At 45.1% G+C, this 25,703-nt stretch overlaps 1 protein-coding gene across 2 annotated transcripts; it reads left to right on the forward strand.

The window, feature by feature from the left end:
- Nucleotides 1-15,328: 15,328 nt before the first annotated feature.
- Nucleotides 15,329-23,577, forward strand: OSR2 (odd-skipped related transciption factor 2). 2 transcript variants are annotated; one of them, XM_081266139.1, is made up of 4 exons: nt 15,329-15,954; nt 19,980-20,748; nt 21,757-21,856; nt 22,767-23,577. In XM_081266139.1, the coding sequence occupies exons 2-4, from the start codon at nt 20,093-20,095 to the stop codon at nt 22,947-22,949; spliced, it is 939 nt and encodes a 312-aa protein (XP_081122265.1). In that variant the 5' UTR covers nt 15,329-15,954; nt 19,980-20,092; the 3' UTR covers nt 22,950-23,577. The 2 variants fall into 2 exon arrangements, with proteins under 2 accessions (XP_081122265.1, XP_081122266.1); XM_081266140.1 differs by having other exon boundaries at nt 15,339-15,954; nt 22,849-23,573.
- The last annotated feature ends 2,126 nt before the right edge of the window (nt 23,578-25,703 follow it).

Below are 25,703 nucleotides of genomic sequence, written 5' to 3' on the forward strand. Positions count from 1 at the left end.
GCTGATAAATAATAGTGGTGTAATTAAAAGATCAAGTTGGTACAATGAAATTGTGCCAGCCTCTTCCAGTGTGTTATAAACCAATTTGAATTACTTATCACCATTTTCTTCCTAATTGATTGAAATAGCTCAAAGAGCAGCAAGTGCTTGGTCAGGGAGATCCTTTAGAGATTTGTAGCCAAAGGGAAAGTGAGAAATCTAATAGGGGCCAGAAAGACTGGAATAAATGGATATCTCAACTATAGGACTTCTCAAAGCCTGGGATGATTAAGGTATACTTTGGTTCTCCAAAAAGGACCTATTACATAACCTTTCTCAAACTTCTTTGACAATGAAAATTTTTTCCCCCTGAAAAGTTATTAAAATCTTGACATGTTCTCAATACTATCTAGGAAACAGTGTCATAGATCCCTAGCATCCCTGCCAGGGCTCACATTTTATTCTGTAAATTCTAATATTCCTGCTAGCTGAGACCTAGAGTGACAATCCTTCACCCAACTCTCTCAACACCCAGGGTTCTGCTGCTGGAACCTCCAGGTTCCTGTACCCTCAGCCTGTGATGGAAAAATCAGAAGCTGTAGCTGCCACCCCAGGCTCCCAATCTCCATTCCCTGCACTGCCGATTTGAATCTCTCCCCCAACCGCCCCATGTGTAACTATAAAGTATGTGTTCAGCTATTTACTTTCCCTGTTCCATGCAGTGTGTTACTGAATAATACAGTTCACAAGTAAACCCAGCTTTTCTGCTGCAAGGTCTGAATTAAAAAGATTACAACCCTCTATCATTCCAGTTTAAACAGAAACCACCACTTATGTAGCTTTAAAAAAAATGGAAACAATGATTCTCTGTCCTCTCAGAAATGCAAGCAAAATTGTAGAATTAAGACGTTTACATGGATTTTGCTGTTTCTGACGGTCCTAAATTGCCTCATTTAGAAAGGTAGAAAATAAAATGCCTATGTTTCTTAAATTTCCAGGAACTGAGCCTGGTAGCTGGTATTCACTGTTGTCTTCTAGAATTTGAAGCAGAAAAATTACAACCAAAGTGGTGTCAATTTGCTCTATTTATCTTGGGAATTAACTTTAAAGCTTAATTGTCAGGGACAGTGACCTCTATACTCATGAAAATCCCCAGGGAATTAGAATAGCAGACTACTTGAGTGGAATGTGAATGTCATTCTGGGGTGAACAGGCCTGCACAGAGCCCGAAGGAAAACGCTTGGCCCAAGAAGGATGCAGCTGACCCTACAAGCTTCTGTACTTCATTTCTCAACACTCAGATCAAGTTCTTAACCCACTGCTTCTGTCTGACCCATGTTTCTACCCCTGAGTTGGTCCCAGAATTGCCTACTGATGTGTCTGGAGACAAGGTGTCCTTGAAATAAGCTGAGCTGGGTTCCAACTATTGACCCCATTCAGCTCTCAAAGGCCTCTGAGAATATATGGAGTGGCTGGGAGATGGATTGAAGAAGTTCTGCTTGTTTAGGAAGGCCCCTAGGCAGGGTTTTGTCTGAAAACTTCCCTTTAATCTGGCAGAATTTGGAACAAATGTTTGGCTGAAACCATATACTATCAAATTAATAGAACAATTGTAGGATAGAGAACAATAAGTCAGGAAACAAAAATGCAAGCATACAGCTCATAAAGTCTACTTTATGGAAGTAGTACAATGCTGAAAAAGTACACGTTGTACTCCATGGAACAACTACCCCTATCCCCACCCTGCCTGCCCCAACTCAATTCATTTTGCACGTATTTAACTTTTAAAAAGGAGGAGGAAGAGGAGGAGGAAGAAGAAAAAGTCATTGAGCAAATAACATTCAGGCCTCTGCTGTGGTCAGTGGTAAACCCAGACACTCAAGAGATAACATCACTGTTGTAATGAGGTAACTGAACAGCCACTGGAAAGCTCTGGCTTTTCATAACAGCCTATTATAAGGACAAAAACTTTGCTGACTGGCCCCGCCCTAAATCATTGCCTTGTAGGAGAGGAGCCCTGTCAGAATAAAAACAATCAAGCTGAACTAGATTGCTCTCTTGTATGCACAACAATGTTTTCCTGGATCTGTTTGTGCAAATTAAGAGCCAGGAAACTTAAGTATTCTTTCTTTCTGCTCTAAAAAATGGAGGTCATTAATTGATTTGGTCTTGACTAACAAATGATCCCTCTTGCTCTGGGAATGTTGTTCTTTTTGATCAAAACAAAATTTCTGGAGGGACTTTAATGGAAAGATGAGGGAGGTGGAGACTTGCACTTAGGAAAGCAGTTTATTTAAGTCAATCCTGGAGAGCAGATGGACTGTCAGGTATTAAAACCAAATCAAACCAATGAGGGATTCTTGATTTGATCTAAACAGGCCTCTGGGGTAGTTCACTTGTGTTAGTGATAACGATTAACAGGGGTAGTAGAAGAATTATTTTGGGAATTATGTGGAGTTTATCCTCTCAAATTGGGAACAAGTGAAAGCCAATGAAGGGAAAAATCAGAGAGAAAATATAATCAGTAGGAAAACAGCTTTTGTGTTTTGGCATGTGAGAAAAAGAACAAAGCAGGGGATAGTGCTTGCTGTTTCCCAAGATTGGCCTATTAATTTTTCCTGAGCAATATTTTGAGTTAGTAGTCCTTAAACAGCCAATTGAAGGATCCACGAAGACTAATTATCCAGGAAGTTCTTTTACAATAGCTGGATTCCCAGCTGAGCTCTACAGAAATGTTGTGTAAGGCCAAGAAACCAGTACTCCTCAGGTTAGGAGGGATTGATACTGAACTTTTAAAACAGTTGGATAGAAACAGATAAACAATGGGTTTTTTTAATATATCAGAGGAAGATGGTTTAAAAGGTGTATAAGAAAATAATCTGGCAGTAAAGGCACTTGGCCTGTAGTAGTTCTCCCCAAATTTAATCTATAAGCAAATTTCTAAGGGACCTTTCTTGTTAAAGTACAGATTCTCATTTAGTAGAACTGAGTGCACTTCTAACCAGCTGCAATGTGCTAGTCTGAAAGGGTAAGCCCTGGAGGACAACGGAGACTGGAGTTCCAGTACTCAAAGGTTCTTGATATAGAATAATACTTTGCAGATCAAGTCAACATCTTTTCCTGGAGCCAAATGTCACCTTCAATCTAGATGAGATTGTGAGTCATAATAGAAAACCCTCACCTGAAATTAGGAGTACCAGGTTTTTGCTGTGGAACAATCAGCCAGCTTGATAAAATTACTTTCCTCCTAGAGCTGGGTTTGTGGCTCAGTGGTAGAGCACTTGCCTAGCATTGTGAGGCACTGCATATAAATAAATAAAATAAGGGTCCATTGACAACTTAAAAAAAAATTTTTTTTAAACTACTTTCCTCCTGAGCCTCTGTGGCCAAAGAAAATGAGAGAACTGGATATATTTCTAAAATACTTTCACATTCCATGATCCTAAATCCTCTAACCCCGGCACATTGAATAAAGTTGGACTAACTTAGGAGGCCTTTTCTAACTCTGAAGGTTACTAGGCACTGTATTGTAAAGAATCAGCATGTGCATTTTACATCCTTTGGTGTGTTTGCCATAAAACATACATGTCCTTCCTATATTTCAATTGTATACATTATTATTTAGACATGTAATTACACCCTAAAAGGGGGAAATACATTTGTATGTGAGAGGTTGATAAAAGAAAATGCTATTGTATACAGACTGAAAAACATTATACTTTATTTTTAAAATATTGTAAGCGCTGGTATAAACAAGTCATAGCTTACAGATGTGTGTATATTGCATAAACTGTGCACATTTACTATTCGGAGAGGAAAAAAACTGGGTTTTAAAAATTGTTTGGACGGTATGTTCTTTTCCTTTTTAGTGGGGTGGGGAGCCAAAAGAATTGAATTACAGGGTAGAATATAAAATACCTCCTTTAAGGAAATAAATGTGTAATAAGAACTATCTAGCCAGTTCTCTCAGGCATGAGAATCCCCTGAGGTTCATGTAAATGTGTACAAGTATGTCCTCAGTGTCACTCCAGATGTTTTTGCAGAGAAAGAATCCTTTTCTCCACACACTGGCATCAACATCCTGTATGGAACCTCTGTATTAAGACTTGCCCCCAAGCCAACAGCATCCTGAAGGTGATTCCAGGTGAGACTGGGGAGCAACAGGTCCTTCCCACCTGCTCTATCTACACCTGGAAGATCATGTTACTAAGTATCCTCCTAAGCTTGGAGGGGAGAACAGAGCCTGCAAGTATTAACACAGGATAAGGCTCAAAAGCAAAGTTAACCCAACAAGCAGAGAGGTCAGGCCAGAATAACTTTAAATGGTAATTAAGTCTCTCCACACTTATCTTTGGAGATTGTCCTTGGGCTCTAGCTGAGCAGGGCCTTCCCCTCTGTGTGTGAGGTCTACTTGCAGTTTTAACTCTGCTGCTCCAGGGAACCTGAGCTGCACAATTTTTTTTTTCTACAGTTTTTGGCTACAGAGCCTGTAAAAAAGCTATTCTTGGCTTTTGCAGTTGCACCCATGTAAGGTCTCCTTCACATGGCAACAGTGCCAAGAAGAATCCAGAGCTTTATTATAGGAGCTTTTCCACTAGTGATGTACTATTTCTTTTCTTACCCCATCTTCTAAGGAAAAAATGAAGTGCTCCTGCAAAAGACCCAATCACTCAATCCACCTGACACCTAGGACACATCCCACAAAAAGAATGCTGCTTTGTGGTACATGTGGCCTTTCCCAACAATCCACAGCAACATCTTTCCAGCCCAGGCTCTTAATACTTCTTCTCTACAAAACTGACCTATCTTCTTTGTTCACGCCTCCCCACTCTAACCAGAGGTTGCATAAGTACAGCGAAGAGTAAACCAGAAAGGAGCAACTGCTCAGTTGTTCCAAAATAGAATCCACTGATGCATATAAATGCTTGAAACTCATAAAAGCAGCAAATAGTGCAGTCAAAACTATCTAGAACCAATGGCAGTGATTATAATGCCAACACATATATGAAGAACCAAGCACCCACAGGCACAGAGGTGCACACTTATGATCCTAGCAACTTTAGAGGCTAAAGCAGGAGGATCACACTTTGAAGCCAGACTCAGAAACTTAGCAAGAGCCATCTTAAAATAAAAAATAAAGGGGGCTGGGGATGCAGCTCCATGGTAAAGTGTCACAGGACTCAATCCCCAGTAAAACAAAACAAAACAAAACAAACCTGAGCCCCAGGCCTAGACAACCTATAGCCAAGACTATTGGTTGTCCCCCAGTATTCATTCTCCTCTTCTTTAGTAATAGAAGTGTGATTGTGGGGTGGGGGGAGGGTTGGGTACCAGGGATTGAACTCAGGAGCACTTGACCACTGAGCCCCATCCTCAGCCCTATTTCATATTTTATTTTAGGGTTTCAATAAGTTCTTTGCACCTCACCATTGCTGAGACTAGCCTTGAACTCACAATCCTCCTGTCTCAGCCTCCTGAGCCGCTCGGATTACAGGCGTGAGCCACCCCACCAGGCCAGAAGTATGAATTTTAATTGGGCACATGCCTGCAAAAGACTACATTTCCCATTCTCCCTTGCAGCTGGATATGCTTAGTGACTAGGTTCTGTCTGGTTTGTGGAAAGTCTTTGGAAACAGTGGAGGTTTGCCCTTTCACATTGGTGCTGACCAGGGTGCAGCCACATTGGACCATAAGGTAGAAGCCATGTCTTGAGCTTTGTAAAATGACATGATAGAAGAAGCCCAAGGACCTGGTAATAAAGAAGTTATCCACCATGTGGTCTAAATTTATATGAGAGAGAAATCAACTTCTCTGTTGTTTAAAATCATGATTTGTTTTAGATTTTTATAATACAGGTCAATTGTTTTCTGATATACTTTCTTCCTTAAGGTCTCATATGTCAATGACATCTCAAAATTCATTGCATTATTCTTTCATTAGAGAGTTAACAGCTACAAAATAATGGCTGTGAAGCCTTAAAAAAATCTATTCCATCTAGATTTGCTCTGTGTATTCTCTAATTGCAATAAAAAGTACAATAAAACAATGCACAATAGAGTATACTCCTACTTTCCAGTAAACAATGCACAGATAGACATTTTCCCTCGACAAAAGTCATCATCAAAGCAGATGACTTTTTCTTTAATATTTTTTGCAGTCACTTAATTTGTATACTCTTGATAACTAGATACTAAGTGCTAGGTCAAATTTTGTTCCCTTTCTTCTCTTCAAGTCCTTGCCAGGGTGGAAGAAATAGTTTTGTGCTGACAAGGTCAGTTCATGTTAATGGGTAAGAAAGAATCATAACTACTAAGAGCATAGGTATGTATCCATGTCATTAATACTCAGAATATCCATAATTTGCAATTTGCAGATTCAGAAACAGAGATTTCAACAAATTCATGACTTGCCTGAATTAAGCTATTAACAAAGGACCTTGGACCCAGATTTTCTGATTTTTTTTTTTTTTTGGTACCAGGGATTGAACCCAGGAGTACTAAATCACATCCCATCCCTTTTTGTTTTTTGAGACAGGATCTCACTAGGTTACTTAGGACCTTGCTAAGTTCTGAGGCTGGCTTTGAACTTATGATCCTCTTGCCTCAGCCTCCTGAGTCACTGGGATTAGAGGTGTGTGCCAACTGCACCCAGCTGGTTTTCTGATTTATACTGTATTATAATTACCTACTTACTTGTACATCTCCCTACTAAACAGTAACTCCTTATTCACTGTTGTATTCCTAGCACTTACCACAGGGCCTACCATACCAAATCCTCAATAAATACATGTCAAATGAACTAACAAGACTAAAATTCCACTCTGCCATTGCTTCCTTACTCTGAAAATGCTCCTAATATATTCCAGGTCACTCCCAGGCCATATGGGCCTGTCGAGATAATGTGGTCAAGGATGAGACAGAGGGGACTAGTGAACACACCCATATGACACAGTCCTGTACTCCTCTGTGCTCTCCTGGGCCTGGGTGGGCCCACCACATAGGGCATTTGGATGTGTGCCTCATGGCCTGGGAAACAACTTGCACTTTGTGTACTTTTCCAAGGAAAGGAAAAGGCAACCATAGCCTAACACATGTTAGAAACACTGCAGGCCCATATTCTGACATCATAGCATCCGCCCAGTCTAATTCCTGGAGTTGAGCCTGTTTGCCAAGCCTGGACTAGGAAGGTTATAAGGAGAAAGGATGTGGACAGAGGAGTTAGGTGACTATAAAGAGGGGTACCTGGCTAACAGGCACAATGTGAACAGGCATTATGATACAGTGCATGGGGTAAGAGAGGAGTGAGCCTCTCAACCTCCATGTCCCCAGATCCACGGAAATTATCTGTGTCTGGGGCTCAGTTAACAGAGCTCATCCCTTCTTAAAAGATCTGGATTCTCTGAACCTTGAATTTAGCTGGTCCTGTTCCACATTCTACCAAGGAACTATAAGAATGGAGCCAATCTAGCCATCTTCACTTCCTTGACTCCTCTCTCCATCAGGGTACCAGAGAGAGAAGTGTTTGTTTTCTCCCTATTGCTCCTTACTGAGTCAGGAGGTGAGAACAGGCTTGATTGAACTATGGTCACCAATCAGAAGGAATCTAAGCTAAATTATCACCTGGCATAATGTGAAATAACATTATTATAACACGCTGCCTTCCAATTGGAAAGCCAAAAGTTAAGCCTGAGCTGGCATTCCCTTTCCAATAAATGAGCTGGCTTAAACACTGACTTTCTCTCCTTGACTTGTAAAAATGACCTAAAAATGTAAGAAAGAGTTCAATAAATGTTTTAAAGATTAATGTTAAGTACAAATACTTTAACAGTTTAACAAAACCAAGGGGAAACCAACCTTAAAATCCCATCTTCCTTGCTCTCACCCCCATCCCAATTTCAAGATTTAAGTTCAGGGTTTCAAATAATAATACAATTGCCCAGTACATGGTACATAGTAGACACTCAAAAATATTTGTTAAAAAGGAATTACGTGTACCTTATGAGTTGGCACCTCACAGACCTTTTAAGAGTTTGCTGACTTGGACTGAATTCAAGAATAGTGTATAATCCTCTCGGGGAATATTCACAGGCAAATAGCTACAAGGATATACATTTCCCTTTGTTAAAACTTGTATCTGAATTCAAATATTGGCCTTGGCATTTCCTAAGTGCTGGCTGCTTTGAATGTTACTATGTCAAACCATCTGCACTGGGAAGCAAAAGACTTGAGAAATATGAGCACCAGTTGTAAAGAGATTATCATGTTCCTGATCATTATACATTTTATATTTTGAAAATCACCTAAGAAAATGTCATTTTAAAATAGCAAGTCTTTGTCAAAGTGGAGATGACTACTTGTGTACAATTTATGACTGTGGTCAGTATGTGCATTTTCAATGGCTTCCCTGCACTGACTCACTAAAATAAAACATTTTAAAATATGAAAATAGACTGATTATCAAAAACTTCTAGTTAAACTCATTTTTGAGGGACTGGATAGTCTGTGAAGTGAAGTGCTTTCTACTACTCTTGCTGCTCACAACCAAAAAAAAATCTCTGAGGAATTAAATAGTCTAGTGGAAGTGGTTCTTTGACTGGTGCCAACAGAAGTTTAAGTCAAGGTTCTAGAGAGAAAGTGCAAAGTGAAATCTTAAGGGAGGTTGATTTGGTGGTATTTGTAGTTTCGGGGGGCGGGCAGTAATACTGTTTTGTACTGCCTAGAGAAAGGTAAAGGACTTGATTCAACATTTTTCTTTATTCTAATTTGTTACATATGACAGGAGAATGCATTATAATTTATATTACACATATAGAGGCACAATTTTTCCTATCTCTGGTTGTATGCAAAGTTATTCATACCATTCGTGTCTTCATAGATGTACTTAAGGTAATGATGTCCATCTCATTCCACCATCTTTTCTACCCCCATTCCCCCTCCTTTCCCTTCCAACCCCTTTGCCCTACCTAGAGGTCATCTAATCCTCCCATGATCCCCCTCCCAAACTCTACTATGAATCAACCTCCTTATATCAGAGAAAATATTGGCCTTTGGTTTGGGGGGGATTGGCTAACTTCACTTAGTATTATATTCTCTAACTCCATCCATTTACCTGCAAATGCCATGATTTTACTATCTTTTTATTACTGAGTAATATTCCATTTGTGTGTGTGTGTGCGTGTGTGTGTGTGTGTGTGTGTATCACATTTTCTTTATACATTCATCTACTGAAGGGCATCTAGGTTGATTCAATCTTAAGGTGAGAAATTAGCAGATGGAGGATCACCTGACTGCTGGGAGCTAGGCAGTTTGAGGCAGCAAAATGCAGGATGAAGCTGGTGGAAGCCAGTGTGTGCAGAGTAGGAGAGTGCAGTGTTTGTATCATTTTCAGAAGTCCCATGCCCAGCCTTAGGGTAACTCAGGGCACAGAGGCTCCCAGTCCTGGTGAATACACCATGCTGAGGGTGATGACAGTCCTTCACTCCCTCCACAGTGCTACACACTCTGACCCAATGCTGGAAGAGAGTAGGCAGGCTGTGGGCAGTGTGAGTCAAGATGTGTATGGAAGTGAATGCAGCCAACACAGAGAATCCCTAGAATGTGATGAAAATGAGAGAATAAAATCAACTTGGAGAAGGAGGGGAGGTGAATATTCCTAAAGCTTAGATATTGTAAAATGAAATGGATGCTCCTGTTTGTTCGGTCTGTGACAGGGATATTTCATGAAATCAGACCAAATCTGGTATTAGATTACAAAAATAATTTAAAAGAACAACTGGCTGTGAAAAGGAAGACACACAGCTTTGTCTCTGGTGTTTTTTTGCCCTACACTATCAATCCAGACTTTTTGTGGGAAGGGTTGCCCAGTTCCCCTGGATATCCTCAGTAGGTTTCCCAGGACTAGGGGGGTGCCTCTGGAACCTCAGATGAAAGGGTGAATGAATGGGGCTGAGGCTGTAGCTCAGTGGCAGAGCACTTGCCTAGCATGTGTGAGGCATTGGGTTCCATCCTTAGCACCACATAAAAATAAACAAAGGCATTCTGTTCATCTACAAGTATAAAAATTTTAATTTAAAAAAATTTAAAAATTGAACGAATGAGTGTATAGGTGAATGAATGAATGAATGAATGAATGAATGAATGAATGAATGAACGACCTGCCCTAGGCGAAAAGTTTTAGCTTTCATTCTCCTCAGGAAAGGAAAAAGAGAAGCAGAGGCAGAGGCAGAAGAGGCAGAGGCAGAAGCAGGACAGGGAGAACCTGAAAGATGAATGGGGTGACCTTGATTATTCCCAATGTCAATTTAATCTAGGTCAATATTCTCAAACTTTATCGTGCATCAGAATCACCTGGAAGGCTTGTTCAAACAGCTTGCTGGGGCCACTCCCAGTTTCTGACTCAGTAGGTGGGGCCAGATGATTTGCATTTCTAACAAGTTCCAGCCGGTGCTGCTGGACCACACTTTGAGAACCGCAGTTCTAGAGGGTAACTCTCAAGGGATTCTCATATCCCAGAGAAAAGGAATTTTGTAGCGAGAATTGGAAACTTCACGACGATTCTTCAGCTCCGCATTCTTAAAACAACTCCGAGACAAGAGCAAAGTGGCATATTCGAGCCAGCTCACTGCCGCATAAGGATTGCAGCTTGTTGGAAATCAAGATTTCCGTTCTAATTTTCCCATCGTTAAAGCGTTAGCAAGCACGTTTTTACACACACGTACGCACGAAAACTTGATTTTAAAAAACCTCAAGTTTACAGATTCTAGTTTTTTCTGAGGATGACCTTTTCAGAACATGAAAACACAGCCAATCCCTCATGAGCAGGTGGGGAAGCCCCAGAGGAACTCTCTCGGCAGAGTCTCTTCTTGGGATGGACCTGAATTTTGCCTTTCGCTGCCTGATGTTCTTCCTCGTGGACTCTGACCAGTTTGGTTAGAAAAGTACCATGAACTCAAGCAGCTGTCCTTTGACGCCAGGGCTTAGGAGTTGACTTTGTTCTTTGGCGAGGAAAACAGCAGATCTGTCTCCATGCGGGCAATGGAAGGCGAAAAGTGCACCACGCTGCCATTTACCCTTAGATCGAGCGCCTGCAGTCTCTGTGTGGCGCGGGCCTTGAAAGTGAAGCGGACCCACCCCTGCACGTGCAAGAGCCAGTCTGCTATTCCGCAATCTCCTGCCCCAGAGGCCTGTCTGGACTCTGGCGGCTGGGAGGCGCTGACCCGCTCTCACCCTCTAGGACCGCGGCAGCACCTCAATTCTTGCGAGAAACTGGCAGGTCACCAAGTGGTCTTGAGTCTGCTCTGGGTTTGCTGCTGCCCTAGTCAAAGGCCCCACTTAGAAAACCCAAACCTGGACTGGACACCGGTCCCAGGCAGGACCCCAGGCTTGGCCACGTAACTTTGCTTGCAAACCTGTGTTCGCCCTCCCCACGGAAGGTTCCCATTCCCCGGTCACTTGGTGTTCCGCAAGCTGGTAGCCAGAAGGGCACCCGCTGTGGTCTCCAGTGGAGTGAGGCTGGGCGAGGCACCTGGAGAGCGCCCCTGGGCCCAACGCGCTCTCTTCCACTCTCCCTAGTTCCAAGAATCTATGGATAAGGCCCAACCTCGGGCGCCGGGGGCTGGCCAGCTGGATCAGATTCTGGGAGTGGCTGGGCCGGGGACTGGACTGGAGTGAGGTGCTGTACTCGGGTCCCCCAGCCGCCATAAGACGCACCGCACCGCGCACACTCTCCTACACCTCGAGACACGCCTCTTCCAGCTCTCAGACTTCAGGAGAACAGATACCCAGGAATCCAGGCCCCACCAAGTTTCAAATGCTTGGGTAAGTTTTGGGGGGTAGGTCACAGTGAGTGAGACAACCTTTCTCAATGAGGTCCCTGAAAACCCCATTTGCATCTCCTGCTGGTTACAAAGTCCGTGACCTTGGCATTTGAGCTGAGGAGCATCCCACCATCTTGAGAAATCTTGGTGTTGGGATTAGAACGAGTGTCTTTTCTCTGCCCTAGGGAATTCAGGGTCATTGGTCCTAAAACCCATCTTAGAAACCCTCTAGAAGAAATGTCGTTGGGGGAGGAGGGACACTGAGTAGGGTCCCACAAAGGGTCCAGAAGTGGGGGTAAAATGGCTTATTGGCTCTGACGACAGATCCAGGCCCTCTTCCCAAAACGTCTGCTACTGCACACTGCTCCTCTGAAGCAAAGGGGCTCAGGTCAGGTGATGAGAACCAAATAGGGCTGGCCTCCACGCACTTACATCCAGTAGTCCACGCCGCGAAGTGCTCGGCCTGCGCCTCCAGGGGGCGCTGCGGCCCTTCCCGCTAGCTGCTGGAGCAGCCAGGAGCTGCGCTTTCTCATTTCTCTCTAGAGCGCGGACTCCGACAAGCGTAGGATGAAATTACTAGTCTTTTCGTCCCCACCTCCTCACCTTCAATTCTGAATCGAATGCAAATAATCCTCTTCTGAACACCCCCGAGCCTCTCACTACTCCAGGACTGAAGTGCACCTCCTCGCAGCAAGGCTTGGGTTCCCAACTCCTCTAGTCCCCCTCCCCGCCAAAAAATGTAAGCAGTGCGGGAAGTTCAAATGCAAAAGGTCCCGGTCTCGTAGAGACTGAGGGAGGCTGGGGAAAAAGGAAGCAGTCCTCCGAGGTAGTGGAAGCTAGGATCCCAGGGGGAAAAAGGTAAATGTTTCATCATTTGTTTTTTTTTTTTTTTTTTTTTTCGTGAGTGTAAAAGTTTTAGGATGTCCGCAGCGCGCGTCAAGGAGAAGGCTCCGAGTCAACTCCAGGGAAGTTTGTCTGACACCTGCTCGCCGCACAACTGGTAGAGCCTCCTGGGTGGGCCGAGGGGGAAGGGGCCTGAGCAGCTTGCCGCCTCCCCCTCCTCCTCCTCCTCCTCCTCCACTATCTCCTCCTCCGCGTTTCCTCCCCCAGATCTTCGTCGCTGCCTCAGGGGACGTAAACCTGCTACTTTTGGGGTTCGGGCAGCAATTGCTCAAGCGCCCCTTGTCAGTTTGTTGGCCATTTCTCTGGATGCGTCCTTGGTGTCGAAAGCCCAGAGCCGTGAGGACAGCAGATGACCAAGTCGGCGGAAATTTCAGAGTGAACCGAGAGCTCAGCTCCGGAGGGCTCAGGGAGAGTAGGACAGCTCCGGAGAGGCTCAGACCTGAGGGCGCAGCTGGGCCGCTGCAGACACCGGAATTTTCCTCTCTGCACACTCAGCCCCCACAACTCGCTTGTGGGCCGGGTGGCCTATTTTCCGCGCCAAGCGCTGTTGCCAGGGGACCCTGGTGGGTGAGCTGCATGTAGTTGGGCCCCCCGCAGTGCGTGCACCGTAAACGCCGGCCTGGCCAAGGGGTTTGCAGGGTGAGAACACGGAGAAACTTAAGGACCAGTCCCGGGTGCGCGCGGAGATGTCCTGGGGAAACCAGAGTACGGCCTCGAGCGGCAGTCGGCCTCCGGATCTCTCCCCGCTCCCGGTGCGCACCTGCCCATCGCGGCAACGAAGCCTGGAGGCTGCTGAGACGCTGCCCGGGCCACGCGGCTTGCCCCCCCAAAGTCGGAACTCGCCAATTCTTCTCTACTTTTCCAGAGATCTACAGCGCGCAGGCCAACTTGCCCAGATTCCATTTTGGAACTTTGGAGGCTGGGGTGGGCGAGGTAAACACATTTATGAGGGAGAAAAAACAGAAAAACATGCTCAGGAGGTTTGTGGAAAGTGGTCGCAGCTCGTGGGTGGTGGGAAATTCTGTCTACCTCGCGGTTCCGCACCCAACGTACACACACACACACAGGGCAGGAAAGGTGTGAAGCCCGCCGCTGGGGATTTGCCTCCACTTTGGTGAAAAGGAAATATGAAGCGTAGTAACGCTCTTCAGGTCACCACCCCATGAGTGTATGTCCTGGGGGGGGGGGGTCTGAAAGTAGAGAAAGTTCCTTCCAAATCTCCCAAATTGAGAAAAGCTGCGGAAGGAATGAGGCGGTTGGAGAAAGGGGACCGCAGGCTTCCCCGCAGCTGAGGCTCAGGATTGAGCACTGAAATGAAAGCACCCCTATGGAACTCTAGGGAAAACATTTTTTTAAAACCCCTGAACTCTCAGTCATTCGGCTATTTCCATGTTGTTCCTCAAATTTACTTTGAAGCATTTAAGGATATTAAGCACTCGGATCTTCATTCCAGTCTCACTTTTTAATCTTTGGGAATCTAAAACTGGAAAGAAACGGGGGAAAGATCTGTTATTCCTAAATTATGTTTTACCAAAGGAACGAAAAATTCAATCTACCTTGGCATAAATGAAATAGAGTTTTATCTTAATAAAATAATGTAACTTCTGCCTGGTTTCCCGGTCACTGTTTAAACCTTTTGACTTTTTTAGCCCTATGTTTATATTTGTCCACTTCCCCCTTGCGTTTGAGATTATTTTAAATGAGTTTTGGGGAAACTCCTCCAAAACTGTCTTTTGGCGGAACACTTGAATTATACATCCTCTTAGAAGATCTACGCTCTTGCCTGGGCTAACGCAAATCCCCTCTGGCGACTCGTCTGGGACGAAGGACGATTCATTTAGTGTTGCTCAGGCATATCTCATCTGAAAAGAAGCTGCTTAAAATGGGTGTGTGTCGTTTCCCTTCTGTCACTCGGTCACCCTATTCCATTGTGGCTGAAGTGTGTTCTACATTTACACTCAACGCAAAACTGAACTTTTAGAAGAACTTGAAAAATGTATCACAGCACTTCAAATTCGATTAATTTTCCTGGTGACTGAACAATGAACTAAATTTTTTGCTGAGGATGAAGCTAGTATATGTTTTGAGACGCTAGAACAGTATTTCCTTAATTTTAAAAAAGTGAGTGTTCTTCACCCATTTCAGATGAATTCTTTTATTGTTTGCCAGTGGGTTGCAGATGCCCAACCCTTTAACTAAGTTGGTGAACTACTTATAAAATATACATTAGTTGATTAAAGCTTAGATATTAGAAATTTCTCCTGGAACGTTCTACATGTCTTTGCAGTAATTACGAAATATGTCACCTCTATAAACAAACTTCGTTTTGAAAAGAGCAGGCGAAAGTATACTACACGTATAGTCATAATCAACCAAAAGTATGTACAAAACCATTTTAAATTGGGAGAAGAGTGATATGTACTGGAGAGTATAATCTAGAACTGACTTTATCCTTTGAAGAGGATGGCTGTGTTAAATGTGTTAAGAAGTGAAAATTAGCCAACGAGCGTACCAAGTAAAACTACAAAAGTCTTCTGCGCACAATCTTTGAAAAGCAAAGAACCAGTTGTTCAGTTTCTAACACTATGGGGAAAAGTGGCAGCAAGAAGGAAGGGGGTGGGCGTTGTCTTTGCGTGTGAGTTTTGAATTGAGTCACCTTGGGCTGTCTCTATAACAGTGAAACCTCTAGCAAACCTGTGCCTTTAAGACTCAGTTGCTATCCAAACACAAGTAAACAGAGTGGACCATTAGCGGGCGCCGGGCGCGGAGGCGGAGCCAGGGTGCAGTGGGCCCGGCTCGGCGGCGGCGGCGGCGGCGGCGGGACGCCCGCCCGAAGGGGAGGCGGGGCCGCTACTAAAGCCCACGACTCGCGGCCCCAGGCAGCCTGGGGAGGGACGCGGGCGGGGACGGAGCTCCGCGCGCTCGCTGCTGGACGGTGATGGCCCTGCGAGGCTGCGGGCTCCGACTTCACCCGGAGTCGGCGGCGAGAGGCTCGCGGAGGCGCGTGGCTCTGGGTGAACGCTGAGCGTCTGCCCAAGTACTCCCAGTCTTTACACGTTCCGCGTCCACACACTGACGAAAACAAGGATCCGCTCTCGCTTTCGCTCCTCGCGGAGCTCCAGATCATGTCGGCTGCCTCGGGGACTCTGCACCGAAGAAGTTTGCCCGGCGTGGACCCAATGACCTTTCCAAGCTGTGCGCCTTGTTGCCTGGACGTGGTCTGAGCAGCGCTGCCCAGGCAGACCTTTCTGCCAGAGGTGAGTGTCCACTCTGGGAACGGGCTGTAGCCTCCCTAAGGAAAGAAAAATCTAGGGGAGAGGGGGCGCTCACATTCTTGGTCTGGCGAGCTATAAATTCAGATATGTGAAAGGAACTGGTAAGAATGCAATCACAGGGCATTGTGTTTCTCACTTCCTTGGATCCCCAGCACGAGCAGCCCAGCTAACACCCAACCGCACACACATTGTACTATTTTTAAGTTTTCTTTTTTTGGGGGGGGGGCATTTAACCCAATAATTCAGCAAGATTTTTTATAAAAGTTGATAGACATAGATTGAGATCAAGCCCACAACACCGTGATGCTTGTGCCCCTGTCCTAGAAAGCCCGGGACGACCTGTCGTAGGGCGGCTTCAGCAACTCAGCGCGGAAGGGCCGGAACACACGGTGCCAGCCCAGCTACTGACACTGAAGGCGCGTTTCAACAGGGGAATAGTTCAGCCCTAGGAAATTCTCCACCCTTGTATTGGCCTTCTGGTCCACCCCACTCCACCCTCCGCCGCCCCAACACACACCCTCCTGTCGTGGCCGAGAGGGCAGAGAGCAAACTCCCGAGGGCTTTAAGTGCTTGGATTTGCTAGAACTGAAAAAGGAGTTGGGGTTTGTAGGAAGGAGGAGGGAGAAAAAAGGTGTTTGTGGAGCGAGCGAAGGATCTGTATCCCTACCTGTTAGCAGAGAACAAAAGAAGGCTGGCGTTTTCCGAAATGAAACGACGGCGCAGACAGCTACTTTCTCTACTAAACAAACTGCAGTCCTGAGCAGAACAAGAAAATTACGCAGGGGGAGCGAGGGAGCAGAGAGAAACAGAACCCAGATTATGCGGAAGGCATCTTAATTTAATTAACTCCTTTGGAAGGCAGAGGCGCTGTGAAGGGGCAGGAACTTCGCAGCCGTTTTTTCCCCCTCTCTTTTATTCACCTGATCCAGTCTGGCTTTTTATTTCTTTCTTTCTTTCTTTTTTCTTTTTTAACGGTCTTAGATTGCTTTAGACTACAGATCTCTGATTTATATATAATTCTATTGTGGTTTGGACTGAAAATCAGTGAAACTATCCATCCTCAGTCTTTTCTCTCAGATAACAACACACAAGTTTTAGCAGATGATTCTTGATATTATTTTTAGATAACTCATGTAGTAAAACCATTACCAAAGAATGAGACTCCTTATCAAATTACCAATGTCAGGTTTTTTGTTTTTTTTTTTTTTTTGCAATATTTGGAAAGTTTCACTGAACTGAAATTAGTATGTATACATCTCCCTTGTTGACAGCTAGTAAACTATATTTTATAAAACTCCTATACATGCCTGGAAATTCCTAAGAAGACGTGAAAGAAAAGTAGCCTCCGCTCCACTGGTCTATGTATGCCTTTTCATGGTTTAACTTTCTCTCCTTGCAAAATGAAAAGTAATCAATAGTCCAAAAGGGGATGGTGGAAAAATGACAGCAAAGAAGGATGATCACGGTTGTTGCCTGAAACTGAATGTGGGATCTACATGGCTGAGCTCTAGACAAAACGAAAGTACATTAGACCTCTGCATTGGCTTAAAATATCATTTGACATACATTTCCAGCAACTCAACAGGAGTGTGCAAATCTAAACTCCCTGATTATTTATGGTAACAGTGTTTAGTGGATACTTAGGGTTGTTGTTTGTAAAACGATTTCATAGAAGGCATCAATGGTTTGCTCTTCCTCTGTGAAGAAACTATCTGCCCTACAAATTAAAACCAAGGTACACTGTGAAGTAGCACTTTTGTGCCAACACAAAGCTGAATTTTAATAATGTCATTGATTTCTGTATTACAAACTGTTGAGAAAAGGAAAGGAAGATGGCACTCCTTTTTTTCTGTCAGCAGAATTAACAGTGTAACCTTTATGGCAAAGTTTACTTTGTGTACTTAGAATTTAAAAAAAAATCACAGATCCTAATAGTCCTTCAGTTAACAACATCCCCCTTCTGCCCCCACATCACAGTAGTAGGAGTTGTGCTCTGCCTCCTGTATTTATTTCTAAGAAATCTAGTCTGGGAATACACCCAAATAATAATTTTGGTTTCCTCTCCATAGGGGAGAGACTGCTATTCAACACTAGGGGGAAAGTATTTTGAATCTCTGGAAAATCCTCATTACCCAGGGAGAAGGAAATAAAGGTGAAATTTACTTTTAATGGAAAGGAAAATTATCAGATAGATTACCAGAGATGCTAGTAGAATCCCTTTTTCCTAATTCCCTGGGAGAAGACTTGAGGTTTGCTCCTGATCAAAAGTGAATAGTGATTTGTGGTGGGAAAGTTTATTACTAATGGGGGTTTACAGTTTCGGTTGAATGGTTTGACTGAGACCCTCTGACTGTTATACACCTCTCATTAACTTTTAGCCTGAACTCCCAGACCACATACCACCAGGCAGAAGTCATTCATTAATAAATCTCTGTCTCTGAGCTGTTCCAAACAGAGGAGGAAGGTGTGGGCCCCACAAGGGCAGTCAGATTCAGCTTTTGCCAGAGCGCTGTATCTTTAGCATAGCTCCCAAAGTCTGCCCTCAGATGGAATCACAGGCACCACTTTACCACACATTGCAGAAAAAAATTCAGGCGCAGAAAGGAGTGGATGGGCAGGGAGTGCAGGACATGCTCTCCCACCTTCCTGCTGGGTTCAAACTCCCAGAGCGGCAGTTGTTGGTAGACCGGTCAGCCTAGCCCTCCCGGGGAAGCCCTTAGCCCTAAGTCCCGCATCTGGAAGGCCGCCCGCCAAAGGAAGGCCCAGATCCACGGGACTGGGAGAACCGACTTTTTAAAGGGGGCTGGCACTGGGAGACGGTGGGCCCGCCGCGAAAGCGGTGAGGTGTTCCAGGATGCCTGAGTCTGAAATCAGAGCCCGAAGACACAGAGCTGGGACCTCCTTGCTTAGGCCCAGGCGCAGACCCCGATCTGGCCTTCCTGGTGTCAGGAGCGCCGCCGAACACACCTCCAGGCCCGCAGGGCCGCTCAGTATTCAGCCTGTTGCGGTTCCCCAGCAGCTCCTTCCCTTTGCCTCCCTAGGGAGCCCTCTCCTTTCCTCCGCTCTCTAGAGGCCTCCCCGGTGTAGGGGCTGCTCCTCGTGCCAGACCAGGAAGCCGCTCGGGCCTCCTGAGAGCTTGGCGCTCAGTCTGGGAAAAGGGGTTCCGGCCTCGGGGACGTCCTCCGCCCCACCCCACCCCCGGGAGGCTGCACCATCTGGAAGGGATCTTGGTTCTTGGTGGGGGGTGGGAGGGGAAGCAACCCCTGGGAAGGAGGAGGGAGTGATTCCAGGCCGAACCAGCCCCTGAGGTGTCACTTTTCTTTCCTGCTGCCCGTCACTACTGATAAATGGGACTGAGGCAGAGAAGGAAAAAGAAAACCTCCGAGGTCAGCGCGGGGCGAAGCCGAGCCCTTCGAGGGCCCTCTGGTTCAGGAGGACTGAGCGCGCCCCCTCTGCCCTCTCACACGTCCGGCGTGGTCAGGGGAAGCGGGAAAGGCGGCGGGCGCCGGGCGCTGCAAAAGGAGTAGTTTTCACCGGGGTTGAACCAGGCCCTGGAGCCCGGGGTCGGACCTACAACCCGTCGTTCCCCAGGGACCTTGGAGGCGCCTCGGCGACAACGGCTCAGTCCCGGCCGCAGACGTCGGCGTCTCAGCGGTCGCGGTTGACTGAGCTTCGCCTGACACGGTGAGGGTGGGTGGGCTAGCCTGGGGACCTACCTTTCTTTCTCCACTGACTGAGTCTTCTGCTCTGTGCGTGCCAGGAATTCGTTCTTCCCGCGGGCGCCCCGCTGACCCGAGGAACACTTACTATCCCGGAGTCCAGGACTCTGTGCACTCGCTGGCAAGGCGATATGCTGTCCCTTCACGGCTCCTTTGGGGGGGGGGTGTGGTCTTAGAAGTGGGAAAGGAACTTGGAAAATGTGGTAACCCGCTCGGGAACCAAAGGGTCCAGGGAACTGGCTTGGATGATAGTCACGATCTCTTCCTCTCTCCCCTTGCCATTTTTAGGGCTTTCTCCGCGAGCTCTGGTTTCCCTGCGTTTTCCCCGGAGCCCCACGCCCACCCATCTCTGAGTCCTGGAAGAAAGGGGCGGCTCCCTCCGTCCCCCAGCATCCAGGAAAATGGGGAGCAAGGCCCTGCCGGCGCCCATCCCGCTCCACCCATCGCTGCAGCTCACCAATTACTCCTTCCTGCAGGCCGTGAACACCTTCCCTGCCGCGGTGGACCACCTGCAGGGCCTGTATGGTCTCAGCGCTGTGCAAACTATGCACATGAACCACTGGACCCTGGGGTACCCCAACGTGCATGAGATCACCCGCTCAACCATCACCGAGATGGCGGCGGCGCAGGGTCTGGTGGATGCTCGCTTCCCCTTCCCGGCTCTGCCCTTTACCACTCACCTATTCCACCCCAAGCAGGGGGCCATTGCCCACGTCCTCCCAGCCCTGCACAAGGACCGGCCGCGTTTTGACTTTGCCAATTTGGCTGTGGCCGCCACACAAGAGGATCCCCCTAAAATGGGAGATCTAACCAAGCTGAGCCCGGGGCTGGGTAGCCCTATCTCGGGCCTCAGTAAATTGACTCCGGACAGAAAGCCCTCACGAGGGAGGTTGCCCTCCAAAACGAAAAAAGAGTTTATCTGCAAGTTTTGTGGCAGACACTTTACCAAATCCTACAATTTGCTCATCCACGAGAGGACCCACACGGATGAGAGGCCATACACGTGTGACATCTGCCACAAGGCCTTCCGGAGGCAAGATCACCTGCGGGATCATAGGTGAGGTGGAGAAGGAGGTTGGCTGGGAGAGGGAAGGTGAATTTGTCAAGGATATAGAGTCCTAATAGACATTCCAAGTGTCACTAAAGTACCCTCTGATCTAGATTATACTCTTAAAGACCCTCCCTAACTGGCTTCAGCTGATCCCCAAGGGTTACCGTTTCCCCCAGCAGTTCCCTGCTGCATTCTGGTTTGGGATAATGGCCTTTCCCCATCCTTGGTCAGGAAAAATCTGGTGGGTTGGCCTTAGAATCTTATTTCCATCTCAGTCAGTCCCCGTGGGGAGTAGGGGGCCTTAGAGTCTTCCCACGATGGTGTGGTTACTAGAAATGTGTTCTGGCCATCTCTACCGGGTCCCCTTCCTCCCTTTTTCTCTCTCCTCCCCAGAACCTGCAATGAGGACCCTTCTAAATTGCATTTACCAGGGTCATGAGGTCATGGACCTTAGAACTTAGAAACAGCTCCCAATCCCCGCCTTAAACTCAGCATTAACAAATAACAATTGAAGAAATACCTGTAACCTGTAACAGTGTTTTCACTGGTTAAAAACATTCCTCGGTGGTGTGGGTGGAAGTATCTTCTTGGGAATCTACCTGCTATTTGCAGAGGTGGGACTTCTGTACCCATCCTCTGAAACTGTTAAGGGATTCGCTGAGATCAGTTCTCCACAATTCGCCCTTGCCTTAAAATCCTGATTTGGCCAATTTAAATCCCACAGAAAACCGTGAAGGCCAAGAAGGGTTGGTTCCTCCGCGTTTTAAGCTCCAGAATACGCCAGAGAGGGCGATCAAGTGTAGATAAAGCTAGAAGGCCCGGTGAATGTTTTGAAGAGTCTGTTAGTTGAGGTTAACCATAAACAGAATTACACAGAAAAAAAAAATCTAAAAACATAAATAACAAAAATTCTGTTTCTTTGGTCCTTCCACAATTTCCTTTGACTAATTTTCAAAAGAAACTTCCTCCTCATGGGGGTAATCCATTTCAATGAAACCTTATATTGATTTTCAGGTATATCCATTCCAAAGAAAAGCCCTTCAAATGTCAGGAGTGTGGGAAAGGATTTTGTCAGTCTAGAACTCTAGCAGTTCACAAAACCTTACATATGCAGGTAAGTTTGTTTTCTTGCTTAAAAACAGTGACTGGTTCATTTTACCATTATTGCTTTACAAAACAGGTTCTGTCTCTTAAAGACCCCTCTTTAGATTAGTTCTCTAGGTGAGGAAAGCAGCACTTTTTATTTATTTCTTTATTTTAGTTATAGATGGACACAATATCTTTATTTTGTTGGTTTATTTTTATGTGGTGCTGAGGATCGAACCCAGTGCCTCACATGTGCAAGGCAAGTGCTCGGGCACTAAGCCACAACCTCAGCCCCAGCACTTTTTATTTTTAAATGCATAAATTAATCTTACTTAACATAAAGCATTTTTTTCTGTTTTTCTTAATGAACAGGCCGCTCTGTTTATAGTAAATCCTAATTTTAGAATTATTTTTTTCATCCGATATGCCCTGTGTTTAAAGCTTTCGTGTTTGGGAGGAAATAAAGGTAATTTTGATAATGGAGGCATGGTGAAATCCCATACGCTCTCTTTCCCAGGGGCCTCGTAATTTGTAGCTTTCAGAACATTGAGGAATAGTTTAATTTTCCAGCAAAGAGGAGCCTTATTACCCGGGAGAATGTCATTCCTTAAGAGAGGATTAGGGTTTTTCCTTCCCCCTTTTCCTGCCTGTGACATGGTGGTGAAATGTGAAGAGCTGGAAATCGCAAAGCCCACCGCAGTGGCTGTGGCCCGGGGTCTGCCTCCGCAGTTATCAGTGTAATCTGCCTCCGTGTGTGCCTGCACGTGTGTTTTCGTGATTGGAGGATTAGGAGAGCAGATTTGTTCCTGCAAGTCCCTTCTTTTGTTGTTGTGCGCTTGTTATGTTAAGGCTTGTGATACCGATAAGACAGAAACTATTGAGAAGGGTGAAGTGGTGGTGTGAAGGATTAATCCTTTGCTTGCTTCACATCTGAACAGGAATCTCCACACAAATGTCCCACATGTGGAAGAACCTTTAATCAGAGAAGTAATCTGAAAACTCACCTTCTCACCCATACAGACATCAAGCCCTACAGCTGCGAGCAGTGCGGCAAAGTGTTCAGGCGAAACTGTGATCTGCGGCGGCACAGCCTGACTCACACCCCGCGGCAGGACTTCTAGAGAAGCCCAGGATCTGTCCCGTGCCGCCGCCGCTGCTCCCCTCCCCAGACACCTCTCCACGCCTCCCACCCGAGGGTCCCACCCCCAACCCTTCACTGACCCCAGCTCTTCCTTTGCCGCAGCCGCACCTGCAGCTCCAGGGAGTTAACTGTGCTTCGAGAGGACTGAGAACTATAGAAAGCCACACACTACACCTTTTCACAAAGAGCATACGCTAGTTTCTTGTAGATATTCACAGCTCATTTTAGAGCTCTGTACATAATGTCGTGGGTCTTTGTTTTGTTGTTTTGTTTGTTTTTGTATCTTGTTGGATGAACTTAGATGTGGAAAATGGAGGCCAAAATTATCCTTAAAGACTTTGTATTTTCAAAATAAAAAATTTTCTTGTTTGTTTCAACACTCCTGCGAAAGTGTCCTGGTATTCAACTCGTTTTTCCTCTAGATTCTGGAAGAGGAGAGTCTCTTTTAAAAATTGTAATATGGAAAGGTATTCTTTATTCCCAGGTTTTAAAACTAGGGCTTCTCACAATTTTCTTACTGAAACTTCAGCCCTTCTCTTTTTGTACAGTGACATTTTAAAATTGGACAATTGTGTTCTCTTTGTTTTTCAAAAATATTAAAATGGATATCTCTGAGGTTTTACTCCCTTTTGTTTATTCCAATTCCTTATGTACTACCCTTTCAGATTTGAGCAATATATCAATCTTACTAATAACATGACCTTCAGTAGCTGTCCTGCTTGAAAGCCCAGATTGGGGAGAAGCATAAAGCAAGAGAAGAGGGAGCTTCTTCCCACTTTATTTTCTGGAGTCCTTGACCTGTTGTCAGAGTTTATGATGGGCAACTTCTCTTACCATTAGACTTTGAACTCTATGATTTATCACTCTAAACGGAGACTTTATCCTGCCATCAGGGTAGAAGTCTGCAGGAAGAAACAGCCTCAAGAGGACAGGGAAGAGCAGGAGGAAGGAGAAACTACTGAGCTGTGTTTGCACATAATATTTCTGTCCAAGGGTGGAGATCATTTCTGCTAGGAGGTTAGGATTTCTTCACAAAGCAAAGTGAGTTAGGTCATTAATGAGGTTTCCATCACTGGTTGGCTTTCTGTCCCTGGGAAAATCTCAGAAGTGCAGGTCAAACCATGTAGAGAGCTTGTGATGAATATGTTATCACTTTCTGAGGCATCTCAACCTTTCCAGAATGTTTCCTAGAGAAAATGACATTAGTATAATGACAACTTTGAAGTATAGTGTAGGATTTGGGTGGAAGGCTTGAAGAGAAATACTAGTGTGCAAAAAATGGAAGAAGGAAAATGACTGAATTTAAAGAGGGTAGGTACATCAGAAGAACCTGTGGCCCAGTAGATTCTCATGAACTGTTGTTAATCCTGAACAATGGGGTGAATTAGCAATTCTCAGATTTTTTAAAAAATTTATATATTTGTATGGAGATGGCATGTTTCACCTTAGGGTAATACCAGGCAACATTTCCTGTGTTTGTATCTTAGAATCCTCTGGAAAGGTAGGTAGGGTTTTTTTTTTTTTTTTTTTTTTTTTTTTTTTTTTTAGGAATAGATTCAAAATTTCTCACCAGTGCCTTGTTCAATACAACTTGCTAGCAGGTTTCAAAAAATATTTCAGTCTGACTATTTACCCTGTTTTCAGGGGAGCTAGATAGAAGTCACTTCTCCACCTTGCCAGAGAGCAATTCTTTCCAGCAAAATGTCTACTTATCTGATTCACACAAAAATGTATTCCCCACCATAAGATGAGGCCAAAGCCTTTACTAAGGAGAAAAGGCAGGGATAGAACATGGAGGGCATGTGTCATTTGTTTTCTTTTGTTTGTATAGAATTAACTCAGTGACCTCCCTATCCCTACTCTCTCAAGATCCTGCATGTCTTGGCACAGAAGATTTGAATACTTCAGGGCAGGGTTACACATTGACTGTCCCTAGAGTCCCCCTAATCCTGCAGGCTTTTTCAATGTAGTCTTGTAGCCCCCACTCACCCCTACTGACTACAAGAGTCACGGTTCCATTGCACTGGGTTCAGTCGAATTATCACAGAATGACCCTTGCTCACTATCAAGTCTCAAGCATAATCTTGAGGTCCCAGCCATTGGGATACATGAGAGGATGACCAGAATACCGTCCCTCTCCATTTGTTTTACTTGAAAAAAATGCAGAATTGAAAGAGGATGGGCAGAGGAGAAAGTGAAAAAAGTAGTTCTTCTTCCCACACACATACTGTTTCAAAAGTTATAGTTAATTTACTTAGAATTAGTCCTTTATTAATTTCATACATGATTTTTATGGACTTTTCATGTGCCAGATTCCACTGATTCTCATTATCAGTTTCTGGCTTGCCACATCTAGTGATACATTTTTAGGATCTTGACTTCTTGGACAATTTAAAAATTACTATAGGGCTTAATTTAACATCACTTTTCAACCTTGATACTTAAATCCAGCATCCATCTAGGTTTAGAAAGGATCTAGCGTCTGTCTGAGTAGACTCCACACATTCTTTATGGATTCCTCTCAGAATTCTAAGTTTTATTTTATTCTTCTTTAGGATATCCAAATATATGGGAAATTAATCTTGTGTGAGACAAACTCATGAGACTAATAGGGAAAAGTGATCTTCGAGAGCTTTTTGGTTCAGAGGAGTCCTTATTTAAGTTTTAGATTAGCCTGTGCTTTCCTTACACCCTCTACCAAAATCAACTTAAGAATCAATACTCCTAGCAAGAA

This window comes from Spermophilus citellus (genome assembly GCF_964194105.1).
Source record: "Spermophilus citellus genome assembly, chromosome: 14".
NCBI lineage: Eukaryota > Metazoa > Chordata > Mammalia > Rodentia > Sciuridae > Spermophilus > Spermophilus citellus.

What these genes read in the sequence shown, in the direction of transcription:
- OSR2 (XM_081266139.1), top strand. Translation starts at nt 20,093, where the DNA reads ATGGGGAGCAAGGCCCTGCCGGCGCCCATCCCGCTCCACCCATCGCTG. An exon ending in GATCACCTGCGGGATCATAG is followed by an intron (nt 20,749 to 21,756) that starts GTGAGGTGGAGA and finishes ATTGATTTTCAG; the next exon opens with GTATATCCATTCCAAAGAAA. An exon ending in ACAAAACCTTACATATGCAG is followed by an intron (nt 21,857 to 22,766) that starts GTAAGTTTGTTT and finishes ACATCTGAACAG; the next exon opens with GAATCTCCACACAAATGTCC.